The 16,056-nt window shown below is 39.8% G+C and overlaps 1 protein-coding gene across 10 annotated transcripts in view; it reads right to left on the bottom strand.

The window, feature by feature from the left end:
- Positions 1-16,056, bottom strand: part of fgfr3 (fibroblast growth factor receptor 3) — a 41,608-nt gene that overhangs the window by 14,602 nt on the left and 10,950 nt on the right. For 8 of the 10 annotated variants that reach the window (XM_089116884.1, XM_089116882.1, XM_089116880.1 and 5 more), the window contains 5 exons: positions 11,563-11,835; positions 9,150-9,215; positions 6,549-6,718; positions 568-691; positions 294-484 (listed from right to left, as the gene is read on the bottom strand). In XM_089116884.1, the coding sequence (XP_088973010.1) occupies positions 294-484; positions 568-691; positions 6,549-6,718; positions 9,150-9,215; positions 11,563-11,835 (824 nt within the window). The remainder of the gene's footprint in view (positions 1-293; positions 485-567; positions 692-6,548; positions 6,719-9,149; positions 9,216-11,562; positions 11,836-16,056) is intronic. The other 2 variants (XM_089116887.1, XM_089116886.1) reach the window with 1 other exon arrangement.

Genomic DNA, 16,056 nt, shown 5'->3' with positions numbered 1-16,056 from the left:
AGGGAGGTGCTCTAAGAGTCACTCAAAGCTCACATGAGACTTAATATGTGGCTTAATTTAAGCTGCACTTGGACACATTTGTGCCTTCAACAATGTTCTATTCTAACAAGCTAACAATGTTTTCGTAATTAAATCGTTTTGTCCTCTGGGAAAAGAGAAACTACAAAAGTTTTTGAAAAAGAAAGTTCTTGATAATTTGCATTTGACGTAAAAAAAACCAACAAAGTTGAATCATTCTCTTAAAAGTGGTTCATTCATGAATTCTTCTGATGTGCCAGAGTAGATGACTGTACCTTAAGGATGTTGACGTAGGGGGCGCCATTGGGCCCATACTGGCTTCCGTTCACCTCGATGTGTTTGAGCCACTGGATGTGTGGCTGAGCATCACTGTACACCTTACAGTGAAACTCCACGTCGCTGCCAACCACCACTGTCTGATTGGCCGGGAGTCCCGCCTGTAGGATGGGCCGGTGAGGAGAGCGCTCTGATTGGACAAGAGTTGAGGGCAGTCAGAGATGAAGTTAAGTTTAAGTTAAAAGGTTGAATGTGTGTGTTGCGTGTTCCTACCCAGCACGTCCAGTTGGTAAGTGTGTTTGATTGTCCCGTATTTGTTCTGCACCACACACGTGTAGTTCCCTCGGTCAGATGGAACGGCGCTCTCCATGACCAAACTCCATTGCTGATGTCTCAACTAGAGAGAGAGAGAGAGAGAGAGAGAGAGTTTTAATAATAAAGTGGGACGTTACATAAGAGGTCCGCTTGAATCCTTCCTCTGGTTTTTCTGCTTTAGAAAAGCAGGTGCTAAATGATCTGTGTCTGTATAATGTTATGAGTAAGATCCACTGTGCTGATAAATCTGAATTGAATTAGAATTCAAGAACCAAACAGAATGCAGAATTAAATGTAAGGAAGTAGAATTAAAATGAATGGAAATTAATAAACCAGATTTTTTAACTAGAAACATATTAACATATTAAGCCTCTCAGATAGATAGATAGATAGATAGATAGATAGATAGATAGATAGATAGATAGATAGATAGATAGATAGATAGATAGATAGATAGATAGATAGATAGATAGATAGATAGATAGATAGATAGATAGATAGATAGATAGATAGATAGATAGATAGATAGATAGATAGATAGATAGATAGATAGATAGATAGATAGACAGACAGACAGACAGACAGACAGACAGATAGATAGATAGATAGATGGGTCCTTCACCTCATACACACACACACACACACATATACACACACATATACACACATTCATTCATTCATAGAGCACACTCTAATTGCATATGGCTCTCTCTCTCTCCTCTTGCGCACTGTCTCTTTCTCATTCCTTTTCTGGTACTTTGAAGGTCTGAGTGGAAAAAAATGTAACTGTGTAAATATTATGGGCTGTGTTTTTGAACAGTTGCATGGTAACACCAACTGAGAGGGCAACACGCACATAGACAAACACACATGCCTAAGAAAGTTGGCAAGGGCGCCTGTACCCCCTGCACTCCTCCTCCCCCGTGTCTTCTGGATCCTCACCTCCTCTCGCCTCGTTCTTGCTGCCTCACTCTCACACAGTGAGCCTTTGGTGTTTGCTAAATTGACACACTGCACGGTATGAGAAATGTGTGTGAGTGTATGTATGTATGGGAGTTGTTGGCATATGTGTCCATTGACTTTTTTAAATCAAGTTCAAACTAATAAATGTATAAGGGAAAATATAGTATATTGAGTGTCCTGTAAAAAATGAACACTAGTTCATTTGAAACCTTCCTACATTTTTAAAATATTTATTCAGTCTCTCAACCATTAAAAAGTCATAAAACTACAACTATATAAAAATAAAAGAACAAGCAAAATGCTGTTTTTAGTATTTAGAAGGGCTTTAGCCCCCTAAAATAATCTGAAATTAACTATAAATTAACCCTTAAAATAAGTGATTGTATTGTATTATGTTCTTTTATTTTTTATTCATTAAATTGTTGGTTTACCAAGAATTAAACCTTGGACTAAAGGCAAGAAATATTAATTTGAGCTACATCAGCTCGTGCTCAGGTTGGAAGCTGAGCCCCGTTGGACTGAAATCCTGGTTAACTACTAAAAAGTATTTAATGTCAGCTACTCATGTCCAGTGAGAGTATGAGAGGGCCAGAGTTTTAATTTAGGACTCTATCTTACTTGACATTGACATTTTGATAGGTGTGTAAGACATTTATCTCAATGTGTCTGCTGAAAAGAAATGCTGTGAGGAATTCCCAGCTGTTCCTCAATCTACCCGAGCTCTTTATCCGGAGGGAACGGGAGGAGAGGGTTAGTGCATTTATCCCATCCTTCATCAAAAGATAAGAGCTGAAAAGTGTTGCGATGTCGTGCTGTATACCCTACTGATTCAGACACAGAAAAACAGCACGAGAATGACCCAAGCCAAAGTTCGATAATCAGTTGAAAAGCACTGCTCAAATTCTTCCCGGCATTACGCTGTTAACATATTAAGCCTCTTTAACTCTGATGTCAGACTGGGGTTAGGAGTTAAAACTAGTGCGGTCGGTGGATATTCATTTAGTGAGTTGTGACAGAACTACAGAGAAAATTGGAAGTAAAGGGACTCATGAGGTGGCAAGAAGCTCAGGTCTCTCTTGAGTATGTGTGTGTTTGTGTCTATGCCCAGGATTTATGGCTGTGTCAAAACGGTGCGGGCTCGTTCCGACAGCGGTTCTGTTTAATTTGACCCACAGAGACAGGAAGCAAAAACAACTGACCCCGGGGCTAGTCATTAAAACGACAAAACTGTTTCTCTCTCTCTCTCAATGGAAAGTGGTACAGTGGTCTTACTGAAAACATGTTTCATCATTAAAAGAAGCCATCGATATTGTACAGACGGCCGGGGGTCACTGTGATTTTTCCAAGTACGACATGTTCCTGGATCAACATATTTTGTTGATCCTGGAACAATATTCTTCTCCTTGAAAGTATAGTGCTAACCCTATCCCTACTCCTAAACCTAATCTTACCCTGCTGAAAAATCCAGCATAAACCAGCATGAATTCCATGCTGGTCATGACTGGTTTAGCTGGTGGACTAGAATAGTCATGCTGTTCTCAAGCAAAACGGAGCTGTAGGTCACTGATTTCAAGTAGGCAATGTAGTAGGCAATGGTGCATGGATTTTCATCAACTGCTGAAAGAAAATTAATTCAACCAAACTCAAGGACCCAACTAAAAAGAACACTGTCATCATAATGGTGACTTCAAACAGACTTCAACAACTTACATACATGTACCATACCAAAGAAATAAAGCAAAAATACTGTAGTAACTTATAAATGAACATGTTCATGATGTTTTTGGAGTTGTTCAATCATCTCCTGGTGAGATCAGTGATTTTTTTATGCAGTTGATTTAACCAAGGCTGTGTGGCTTTGAGTCTGTTGAAGTTGTGCTATCTGCTTGTCTTTTCTCCTTTTCCCTGTTCTTATTGTTTCTCTTATCTTCAGTGATTCTGCCACAGGTGTCATCTCTAATGGTCAACCATCACTTGTGGAGTGAATCTATTTTTCTATTTATCTTCTGTTTTTTATTACACTAACTGCTACACTGCTTCGGTATTAATTTCACTCTTTAGATTGGGACCATTAAGACTTCCCCGCTTCCCATGCAGGGGACCAGTCAGTGTTGTGCCTGAACGTGTGTTCAATGAACGCGTTCATATTTTGGGCGAACGTGAACTGAACATACTACACTCTTAGAAGAAAAGGTTCTATCAGCACTACGTATTTGGAACCCCTAAAAGGTTCTATACACTCTTAAAAAAGGGTTCCTCTGGGTTCTATACTTGGCCAATAGAACCTTTTACCAAAAAAAATGGTTCTATATAGAACCATTTTGGAGTTCCATATATGAAGCGGGGGATGGAACCATTTCTGGTTCTAAATAGAACCATTTCTTCTAAGAGTGTATATTGCCTGATGAACGTTACTGTGAATGTGTTCATTCTGGTGTCTGTGAACGCACGTTCTTCTCAGTTTAACTTCGTACAATAGGGTAAAACACATGTAAACAGACCTTAATTTGTAGCGAAAAAACACCCAATCTGGCAACACCAGCCAGCAGTGTCGCGCCGCGGCCGCCGTCGACAAAGCAGCGCGCGAAGAGGCTTCGTATGATCATTTAAACGGATTTTATGACGAGGTCGGTGAGGATGGGAAAAATCTTACATTGTTGTCTGTGGTTGTATATGGGCTGTGGCAATAATAATAATAAAAAGAGCTCGCAACATATGGAAAAAAAGAACTATAAATGAACTTCATTTAGAAGTATGAACTATGAACTCAACTAGTTCATTTTAAAATGTGTGCACTGAACTTTGAACTAGTTCATGTAGAAAGTGAACGTTCCCAACACTGGGACCAGCAAACCATCAACCAGCAGAACAGCATGCAAAACATACCTTATGCTGGATTTTTCAGCAGGGATATACCCACAACTTATCTGAACATTCAAGTGGGATAGAACATCTCAAATTACACACTTGACTTTTAAACATATATTTACACATTAATGAATAACTAATTGCACCCAATCACTTAATAAAGACATACATATATTGATGTGGCTTACAGACAAAAGAGACATTTGTCGGTGGATTAGAGATTCAGCATTTCATTACTGATGCTCCAAGCATGGTGGTCCCACAGAGAACTGCGACTGAAATTGAGTCATCTCTCGGAGGACGTAACAGTCTTTCTCCACTCGCTCGTCAATTGAGCTGTTGAATATGTTGCGAGCTGCACACGCTCTCAAATGCAGCGTTTTCACAAAACATCAGTGTGTATGTGTTCGTGAGGTGTGACTAACCCACAGTGCCACAGATTAGCATTCTAACAATGCGACTTCGGCTACCATATGTGAGCATGACAAAAGCCACGCCTCCCCCTGTCAATCAAGATCTCTAAATCGCCACGGCAACACCCTCTCAGAACCTCCCCCTTCTGATGACTCAATAGAGAGGTGACCTCTGACCTTAGAACCCTGCCAGTCAGGGGCAGAAAGTGTCTGAGGTGTGTGTGTGTGTTTGTAAGTGTGTGTTTGTGTTAATGTGTGTGTGGCTCTTTGAAGGGGAAAGCTGTGGGAAAGTCAACGGTCTAAACAAAGCCAGTACGGCATGCGACTCATTTTCTAGAATTTAAAACTCATTCTGCAATCTTAACGCATTTAGTCAGCAATTAACGTTGCAACCAGCTCCAGCGCCAATAGTCACCATTATTGTTCCCCTTGCCATGAAGAAAAGAGCTTTAAGATGCTGATCTCCGAAAGAGAACTCCTCATGTTTAATTTAGCATGACGCTTTGCGTTTTAACACATCGTTGAGTGCGTTATCAAGCTACTAGGCCTGTCATATCCACACACACACACACACACACACAAGGGAAGCACAAATACTTATACACATATATATATATATATATATATAAGAGCCGTGACTTTTAACCTTGGTCTTAATAGAGACAGAAGACACTTAGTGTGAGCTGTCAAGCACCTGTGTATGTGTGTGTTAAATAAAGCTATTATGATGCTGTCAGAGATCTCTATGCCAACAGCGACTGTGCTGATGCGGAGGGCAGGCCTAGTATAAAGGATGACCCTGGGTCAGTGCGGACCCCTGGTGTGTGTATACGTGTGTGTTTTTGTAAGGGTGAGATGGTCACTCTATGGCTGTGGAGAGTTGAAGAGGTCAATGTTTTGTTTCTAAATGTCTCTCTTAGGAGACACTGGTTATATTCTATGCGTACAGGTCAATGCAAGGCAAGGCTGTGTTAAAGAATCTAATTGTGTGAATGTGTGTGTGTGCAAAAGTCACTCAGAAGGTCCCAGTTGTTAACTTAGTTTCAGGGTTTTCTCCTAAAACACAATTAATTTAGAAACAAATGAGGCAATTTTTGACACACAGTTGTAGTATTCCGCTATAAACAAATGTGGATAGCATCAGAAGAACTTGAGAAATACTTCATATTGAGACTTTCATATCTTTGCAAATCTGCTAAAAACTACCAGAGTTTGAGATCTCATCTGAAACTTCATAGGACATGTGTGATTTTAGATAAGAGAAAATGATTTAAATGTGTTTAGTAAAAGTCTCAATTTGGGGTTATTGAGTGCTAAGGAGCAACATCCCTGAGAGATGAAAGATTGGTAATAAAAAATAAAAAATAATCGAAAGAATCAGTGGACGCTCTCCAATACACGTCACAAACAACACCCGCACACAAACGTTTCGACACATAAATAAGAAGACCACACAGGACTTTGTGTTCCTCTGCTCTTTCACAGAGGAACAGCAACAGGTGGACGTATCCTCTAGAGGCAACAAGCAAATAAACTCCAGAGAGAGAGAGAGAGAGCTCTTGAAAGAGCAGATGTTGGGGATCTGCGTAAATTATTACTAATTGCTGACTCTTATTATCTCTAGTCCGAAACACACAATCACATATTTGCACATACACACGGACACGTTCTCAATCTATATTCTTATTGCCTTACTTTAATCCCGCCCATTCTCTGCTCTCCTTTGAATTCCTTGCCATTTTTCAGCCAATGGATGGTGGGCATGGGGTTGCCAGCAGCGGGACAGCGAAACTTCACCGTATTGGCGGCAGGAACGGCCAACAATTTCTTCTCCATCCGGTCAGAACGGGTCCAGTATGGAGCTTCTGTTGGACAGAAATATAAATATGAGAATCAAATCACATTCTGCTGAAAATATAACCTATAACTTATGTTATGAAAGTTTCCCAAAACATTTCAAAGTACACTATATGAATCCATAGGTGCAAATGGAGGTCTGTATAAGTGTATGTTGACATGCAGTGCTATTTTTCAGGCGGTAGGGTGTTCCCTCTCCGGGAGTCTTCGTGTGGGTGAATGTTTATGGAAAGATTTTCCTTGTGCGCTCTGTGGCAGCGTCAGACTGGCTGCCTAATTCCCAGACTGAATTAAAATTTGTTTGGAAAAGCAAACACACTGACATACACTCTTACGTGAGTGTTAGGAGCGCGCTCTTGCAGACAGAACTCTAAAAGATTCCCAGTGTTAAATCCTTCACAGAGCCATGATCGCACAATGTGGATTCCTCATAATAACGGCCTATTATAATAACGGACCAATTTTCCTTCATTTAATCTTCCCACAAATTTAGTATATAATGTTGACTGTCATGTGGTCGGGTCTGTGTTTATGCTTCCTAGTAGCTAATGCCAAAATATCAGAGCATAAATACTTACAGTAACATTCTTTAGCTAAAATAATAATAGTCATTATTTTCATTTTCAGGAAAGTCTTGTACATTGTAAGTGCGTGTGTGTCTTTAAGAGATTGAGTAAACATACTTTCATCCCTCCTCAAACAATTAACTCCAGATCCGATCAACCCGCGAACTTGGCGATTAAACCCACAGACGCCACATTTCGCTCCAGACATACATGCAAGCTCACAAACACACATCTGTGAGCGCGCACACACACAATAAACCCATTAACTAGACTGAATATAATTTTCTTGTGCATTATTTGCACACACTATCAGATTGCGAATGTGAAGGGTGATTGGCAGGCTGGCATTTCCTTTGGCATAACTGACACAGTGTTGCCTACATACAACACTCTCTCTCTCTCTCTCTCTCTCTCTCTCGCCCAGTTTGCGCTGCATTCCCAAATGGTCAGTGGAACTGTCAGGAGAACTCAGCATGGGTCTGTACCCAACAGTGGACCTGGCCCCTATGTGTATTTGTTTGTGTGTGTGCGTGTGTGTGGTTTGCTATTTTATAGAGTTCAATACAGACAATTTGAGCTTTGAAGTGGGAACCGCGAATCTACAGTGACCCAACTTTTTTCTTTCATTTCTTTTATTCTACAGCCAAAAAAAAGCCATCAAAGTGCAGTTCAACTCCACACAGCTGATATTACGCACAGCTTGCTTCAGTCAGCCAAACTGAGAGCAGTAACCAGCACTGCATCATTAAGATATTACAGAATGATGTCATCAGATGTCACACGACCTCAACTCTTCTCAAATGTTCCAGAGGAGCCCAGACCTCACAGCTCTCAGCTCCAGTATGCCCTCATCTCTCTCTCTTTCTTAATTAGAGCTGGATTACTGGTCATTAAACTCTAAAGGGGTTTTGGTTTTTCGCTTAATCCCTCGTTTCATGCCCTCCCCTCAACCCTGCTGAGACCCTCCCCCAACCCCGATCCCACCACAACAGACAGATGTGTTAGCTTTCCCTTCCCTCTCTCTTACTTTTAAAAAAATGAGATCTCTTTCAAATCTCAGTTGTTTCTCCAACAAAGCAATGATATTAAATAAAGATCAAATGGAGAATGTCTCCAGCATCTCAAATTGTTCCCTCAGAGAAAGACTCACAGCAATCTTGTATGTGTGTCACGTAGAGTTTCAGAGATCCTGTGTTATTTGACTATATCACAATAATGTTTTTTAATTTGCTTTAATTTCTATGTTTTCAGTTTTTATTTAAAATTTTCTTTAGGTTTGAGTAAATTTGTGCTTTTGTCAGTTGTATTAGTTTAAAAAAAATGTAAGTTAGTTTTCAGTTGTACTAACTTTTTCAGTAAGTTCCCAAGGCAACATTTCTCATTTTTGTTTTAGTTAAAGTTTTCCATCTAATATTTATTTCATTTTAGCCTTATTTCAATTTCCAAAAAATATTTTTTAAATAGTTTTAGTTGAGAATAACAACACTGAAGAGATATTAATGTGCTCATTTTTTCCAAGTCACTGAAATGAACACTAAAACAGAGAAAAAAAATCTTCCTCTAGTTTCTTTCTTTAGTTGTTATACACAGAGTTGAAAATATTGTGGCTTTTTCTGCGATTTTAAGTCACATTTCAGTTGATGCGATTAGACTTTAAAGTATTTCTCTTCTTTTCCTTTCTTCTCTCTCCATCTCTCGTGAGAATTTGCATTTTTGTATCAAGCGGGGAGAAAGTAGCTGATGATGAAATGAAATGCAACCTATCCCCAGCTAAAAAAGACAGCAATCACATGCATTTATTACAAAACAGACACCTCGTAAAATCTCAATCAAAAAAGAGATATGAAATGAGAAATAAGAGGGTGAAACACACCATTTCCATTACCTGCATCGTCCTCTTCTTCATCATAGTCCTCATCATCACCAGAGGACAGAGAATCTAAGAGAGACAGGGAGATGGAGAGAGCGATCTTATTACTACACCGCACAGTGGCCTTTCTGTATGAACAATGAACCTATTCATATGATCTGCAAAATGAGGAAAATAAACTGATAACAAATCAAAACCAATTACTACACACACACACACCCTCAAACACTCACACACACAGAGCGGTTAATGGATGGCAGATGTTAGCCGAGATTCAGTGAGATTTCTGACAACAGCTGTATTTTTACACACATGTCCTGAAATACACACACACACACACTGCCGTATCCTGCTTCTAAATGAACTTATTCAGAGGGAGAGAAAAAACACTATGACCCTGAAAAAGAGATTATTCTGTCTTCAGCTCCTCCTCTGTGAACATTAACACAGGTAAAACTGTACACCACACACTCCTAAAATACCAGAGGAGCGTGAAATCCAACACTAGACCTATTTAGTACTAAAGATATGCTGTTACTGGGACACTGAAGCTTTCTGTGTGTGTGTGAATGCGTGTGTGTGTGTGTGTATGTTAGTTTCACCAAACCATCAGATTTATGCTATATTTTCACATTTTTGTGGCTTCACAGTCTTCATTGGCAACTGGGGGTTTATGTTATATATTTTTGAGTTATGATGGTTTGTGTTGTTGTTCTGTGGTGTTTCATGTTTTTAAAGGAATTATACACCCCAATGTCAAAAATTGCCACAATGTCACTGACAAAACCCATGTCATTGATGTCAAACCTGGTGTGAAGCATCTTAAGACATACTGTACGCTTCATGCATACCACTTTATTTACAAAATATGAATAACCTTTTGACGCGAGAGCAGACGTTGTTGCATATTTTGTAAATAAAGTGGTAAATTATGATTTTTTTTTTGTGCAAACAAACTCATTTCTACTTTCATGATGTCTTAACTACTTTTCTGGGTCTAGAAATTGGTAGTTGCATAGGCTGTCAATGGAGGGGCATAAAGCCCTCAAATTTCATTGAAAAGATGAAATTTGGGTTCCAAAGATGAACAAATGTCTTACGGGTTTGCTAATTTTATATGAGCTATTGATGTAAAGATATGTTGTGTGTTGCATGTTGCTGTCTGTCAGTGTGTCTGGTAGCTGCGTCTAGTGTTAAAGTGTGCAGAACAGGATATTGCTGTCTTGTGGACATTTTATCGGCATGCAATAATTGGTGCAGGTTGTGTGCCCGTTTCACTTTTTTTCCTCCGTCTTTCCCCATACGCCGCGAGAAGGAGAGCCGGTTTGCCCTGGCCTAACGCCAAACACATGTTGGTAAAAAAAAAACTCTCCCTGTGCTCTTACTTTTTCCATCTGCTCTAAATGATAAAGAGATTCCAGATAATTACATTCTAATTAGTCGTCAATGAGCAGCTCAGCTTGTGTCCTCGAGTTTACAGAACCAAAGATCACGTCACATGACCATTTAAACACACACACACACACATTAAAAACAAACGCACGCGCCCCACAAAAAAAGAATCTGCATTCAATCATGTAATGTCTGTTTGTCTTACGAGTTTAATGATATCTTTTTTTTGTTACAGTATGAACCTGCAGTATTTAGTATGTCGGTGCAAATTCAACACTCCTTGATTGGACAGCCAAACGTTAAATTATTGTTTCCCAATAGTTAATTTAATTATAATAAACAAATGTTCTTATTTAAAAAAAACAGAATAACACTAATAATTAATATGTAATAATGAATTGATGAACTAAAAATGTATAAACTAACACTAGGGCTATATTAAAAAGCACTTGCTGATGTAATGTAGCATTGCATAATGCAAACTATGTTTATAACAGACATTATACAGTATATTGCGCAGTCAGCAGTGTTCAAATGCCATTCTTTAAGGTTTGTCCTGTAAAAGATAATAATACCTGACAGGCCAGTTCAATGGGCCATGTGTGATGCACAGACAAACAACAACTCTAGTGTCTATTCTAAAACCTTTCACACTGATTTTCATTTGTAGTGACCAAAATATACTATTTTCCACCTTACTTCCCCATAGAGGCCATATTTTATAACACCCTCATTTTCATTCTGGTAAAACCATACACAGTTTAAAACAGCCCGGTTAATTTGGAAAATGAAGCAACATGCAGCCTTTGAGTGAGTGTTATTGTGCTTGATAAACGTCAAGTCAGCCTGTAGGCGTGTGCTGGGAGTATGTCTCAAGACCTATTTGCCTGTTGAGAACAAGTCTGACTGGTGAGTTTCCAATTAATGTTTTGCGTGCCTGGGCTTGTGCACCAAAGTCTATTGCAGGGAAGGAACAACAAGACCTCAACTTAAGTATTATTGGGAGAGAGGAGGAGAGACTGACCGGTGACTCTGACGGTGTAGTTGCTTAGCAGCATGCTGCTGCGGGGATGTTTACAGGAGTACACCCCCGAGTCTTCATAGGAGACGTTGATGATGTGAAGCACTTTTTGCCCCACCCGCGTACGGTTGCTAGGAGACACGATGTTGCCATCTTTCTGCCACACGATGGGGAGCATGAAGTCACGCGGTGTGCAGGACAGATCCACCGTGTCCCCGACTCCTGCCACGTGGTCTTCCAGAAACATATCCGGTTCCACCTCACTCGAAACCCAGTCTAAGAGAGAGAGAAAAAAAGAGAGAGAGATGTTAATGAAGTGAATTCAATCTGCAGTTAACAAAATTACCGAAAACAAAATACAGAGTTATGTCACGAAACTCTAGATGGCACAGGCTGATACGTCCGTAACTCAATCCGCTTGCAAACACATCATTCTTTATAGGGTGCAGCTGATTGGTTCCTGCTATGCAATGAGCTTGCTGCTCAAAATACTTGGTCAGGATTTGCTATAGCAGTTGCAGTGCGTTTTCAGAAACCCTCCATCTTCCCCAGCTCCACCTGTATAGATCTGCTACGGGTAATTCATGTATGCTATACTGTATGGATATGAGAGTTGTCATGACAGAAATGTGGATATTTTTCTGAAGTGCCTGGAAGAACCCCCCTCAGCCTGACTGAGTGGCAAAAGATCTGCTTCGTGACTGGATTTAATAGGGGAAACTGCGAAAATGCGACTAAAACGAACAATTTTATCAATTTAAACTAAATGTTGGACTCAATATAGTGTTCCTTACAACTTACTAAAGATCCAGTGATCCAAGATCCAGTGGATATTGACATGCAGCAATTGTGTTGCCTGACATTTATGTTTGCCTGATTTCAACACTGGGGAAATAAAAGCAATATAGACCTAAACATAAAGCAAATTTACCTGTGAACGCTTTATATAAATACAATAGGTAGGTCTAAATCTGGGTGATCACTTATATCAGTGTTATATATAGCCTATATATATATATATATATATCATCATATCGTCCAGCCCTAAAACTTTATAGTTTTTTTTTGGTCAGTGTTTATTAAAAAACATCCAATAATGCAATGATAAATATTTAATTGATAAGTTGTTAATATATATAACAATACAAATATATAGGTATGGTTTTGCACCTAAATTCAGCATATTGACACAAAATGATAACTGCAAATCCAGTCCAGTTGTGAACTGCAGCGATCCATTTGCTCCTCTTTCTATAGCAGTCTGTAAAAATATACCTTTGATTTTTTTGTCAAATCTAGTTGTACAGTCAATCGCAAAGCTCTTTCCCACTTGTGTTGTGTTTGTTTTTCGCGGCATTCAAGCTGAAAACAAATATAGCCGCTCAGTCTTTTTGCCACTCACTGTAAGAAACTGCAGGCACTCCGGCCGACGATGACGTCACGTGCATACCCTCTATTGTAAGGGCGTAGAGACAGTTTAAAATAAATCTTGTTTAGCGAGTAAGGGAAAGCTGACGTTTATAGCTAGCTAATAGATCATTTAATTATACAGGCGTTTGATCCCATGAGATTTGTTAGATATGATATGATTCAACATAAATTCCCAGGGAATCGAACCCATGTTGTTCTCTAACCCTTAATTAACAATTACTGTAGTCATTTACATTAAAAAGGGGGTTAAAGCAATGAAATAGAAGCACCATTTGTACCCGCTGAGGTACAGAAATGCAGGAATGCTGGAATAAATATTCCACCTAACACAGTTTCCTGGATTTCTTTCAGTAGCATCTCTATCACTCTTATTCTCTCTTTTCAAAGTGACATTCATCTCTGGGAAGAGCGGTGACAGACTTACAAAGGATTGATATATTTGAAAGATGTTGCGCTTGTGCGTGTGTGTATGAGGTCAGGTGTGTATTGGCAGACGGCTTGCAGACAAGACTAAGCTTGAGTAGAATACTGAATCGGGCATATGAATTATAGATCGCCCAGCTACATGTGAAAGCATACACACATGCTGTTAAGTGCACAGTCCAAAAACACCACTCTGTCTGAGGCTGTCTGAAGGCCACGAGAAGTGTTAATATCTCTTTGATCACTTCTCATATCAGTTCTTGTGTTTCACTCTTGAACGCTGTCACGTCTGCTTCTCTGTCCCCCTTTTCTACCTTTCATCTTGTCTTTCACTCATTTCTCTACCCCCCCCCCACCCCCCACCCCCCATACCACTCAAATACGAAGGTACCACAGCGCTGACATCAGATGGCGGCTCCATCAGAGAATAAAATGCCGCTGTGTGTGTGTCTATTCTATATCCTGTGAAAGAGAGGGAGTGTGTGTGCTTGTATAACGTACGCTGGACCCAGTGAAAGACACTAATGTGCGTGGGGGAAGGGGTTATAAATAAATATCATAAATGGCTACTGTGTGTTCCCATATTTCCCAGGAGGAGAGTGGAGAATAGAGCCAGTGTGAGCGCTGACGTTTTACAAGGCTGATATAGAAACCTCTTGAGGGCCACAGATCAGGTGAGATTTTGGCTTTTATGAAGACTTACAACCTTGGTTTACTCTGTAAAACTATGTGCTCCGAAATGTATGTATCTATTCAGCGCAGTCTCATCCCAAGACGTCATATAACTGACGTCTTGGGACGTCTTTTGACCATACGTCAACGTTCGCCTTTTTAGGGTACCCTTAAACGTCGGTTAGATGAAGTTATCGGATCCTAACCGACGTTAAAGGTAAAGCGTCAGTTGTATGATGGCCCGGGATCGTCATGTAAGGGTACCCTTAAAAAGGCGGACGTTGACGTATGGTCAAAAGACGTCCCAAGACGTCAGTTATATGACTTCTTGGGATGAGACTGTGTTAATCTATTAGCATTTCCATTGTTGCAGTTGCTCAGGTAAAGTACGATCCCGAAGTTTGTGATTGGAAAATCTCCTGTTTTTGAGTCGTAAATGTCATGTGACTACTCTGGAGCCACAGGAAATGACATCTTGACAACACTGATTGGCTAAAGGCAAGAGTTCGCTAGAATACAGCAGTGGTCAACCATCCTGGATGTGATCCCTTGACATAAAACGCACAAATGTCGTGACCACAACGCTACCTTCCTCCAAAGCCTGTAATCATACCATCTCATCTTCATGTCTTTCAGCTTCATGTATTTTCATAATCATTCAAGCACCCATTTATATTCAGACCACACACACACATACACACACACTTTTGCATGTATTGAGGACAGTTTTTCCTTTGATCAAGCGGAAAAGATGAAAGGTTTTTTTTGTGTTTTGCCAGAGTTGTGCAGGGTAATATGTGAGATGTGATTTAAACCATGCTGCCATGGGCAACACAGCAGTTACTGGAATATATCTGACTGCTTTTATGATACATGAAACAGGTCAACACTTTGTTTGTGTGAGAAGGGCATTTTTAGCAGTAGTTTTGGGGTCAAAAGTTTGGGATTTGTTAGATTTAAAAAAAAAAAAAAAGTCTCTTACGCTCACTAAAGTAGCATTTATTTGATCGAAAATACAGTAAAACAGTATTCTATTTTAATATATGAAATGTAATTTATTTCTGGGATGGCAAAGCTGAATTTTTAGCGTCATTACTCCCGTTGTCAGTGTCACATGATCCTTCAGAAGTCATTAATATAAAGAAAGCTTAATATAAAAAAAATTGATTTATAAAAATAAAAATATAGATTTACAAACACATCAGTGTGTTGAGAGGTGGTTAAAGTGGCCTCTTGATTTATTTGTTTGTTTTTTTAGAGACGTATAGTGAGTCGCTACTATGCTGTTGCTGTATTCTCACTCTCTCACTCTCTCACTCTCTCTCTCTCTCTCTCTCTCTCTCACACACACACACACACACAGATATTTCAGATTTTTTATAAGCTTGCTTCCTGATGGGGACCAAAAAATTTCCCCAAAATGTTAAAATTTGGTCCCCATAACGTAGGGAATAACAGGACCCCATACACACACACACAATTGACAGCATGTGATAAATGTTTGTACGACTAACAGTCTCTGGTTCCACTTGTTTTGGGTGTTGCAACAAAGCGACAGGTTAAAACAAGAGAATGAGGGGGAGGATACACACACACACACACAGTCATGACTGAAAGCACAGGTACGTGATCTATTGTAAACTGTAATCAATACATGCAGCTGATTTATAGCAGGTAAGTAGTCTGCACCTTTATCTACTCACACACAAACACACACACACACACACGCTCGCACACACACCGACCTGAGCTGTGCCAGTATGCTCTTTTGCCGTTTCCCGCTGCTTTGAGTCGTTTGGCGTGACACACTCAGTCAACAACCCCTACGGTCATCTGACCTTCAGACTGAACACAACACATATTCACACACACTTCTTGCATGCTACAATCTGGTTACTTTAAAGGATCATCTTTCTGGCGCTAAAGTCTCCTTCCACTGTTTTGTCTGTGACGTAGATGCCGGATGTAGGA

Source organism: Pimephales promelas, chromosome 11 (assembly GCF_988280905.1).
Source record: "Pimephales promelas chromosome 11, fPimPro1.hap1.1, whole genome shotgun sequence".
Classification (NCBI taxonomy): Eukaryota; Metazoa; Chordata; class Actinopteri; order Cypriniformes; family Leuciscidae; genus Pimephales; species Pimephales promelas.
Note: the sequence above shows the minus strand (reverse complement) of the source record. Positions and strands in the feature narration are given on the sequence as shown.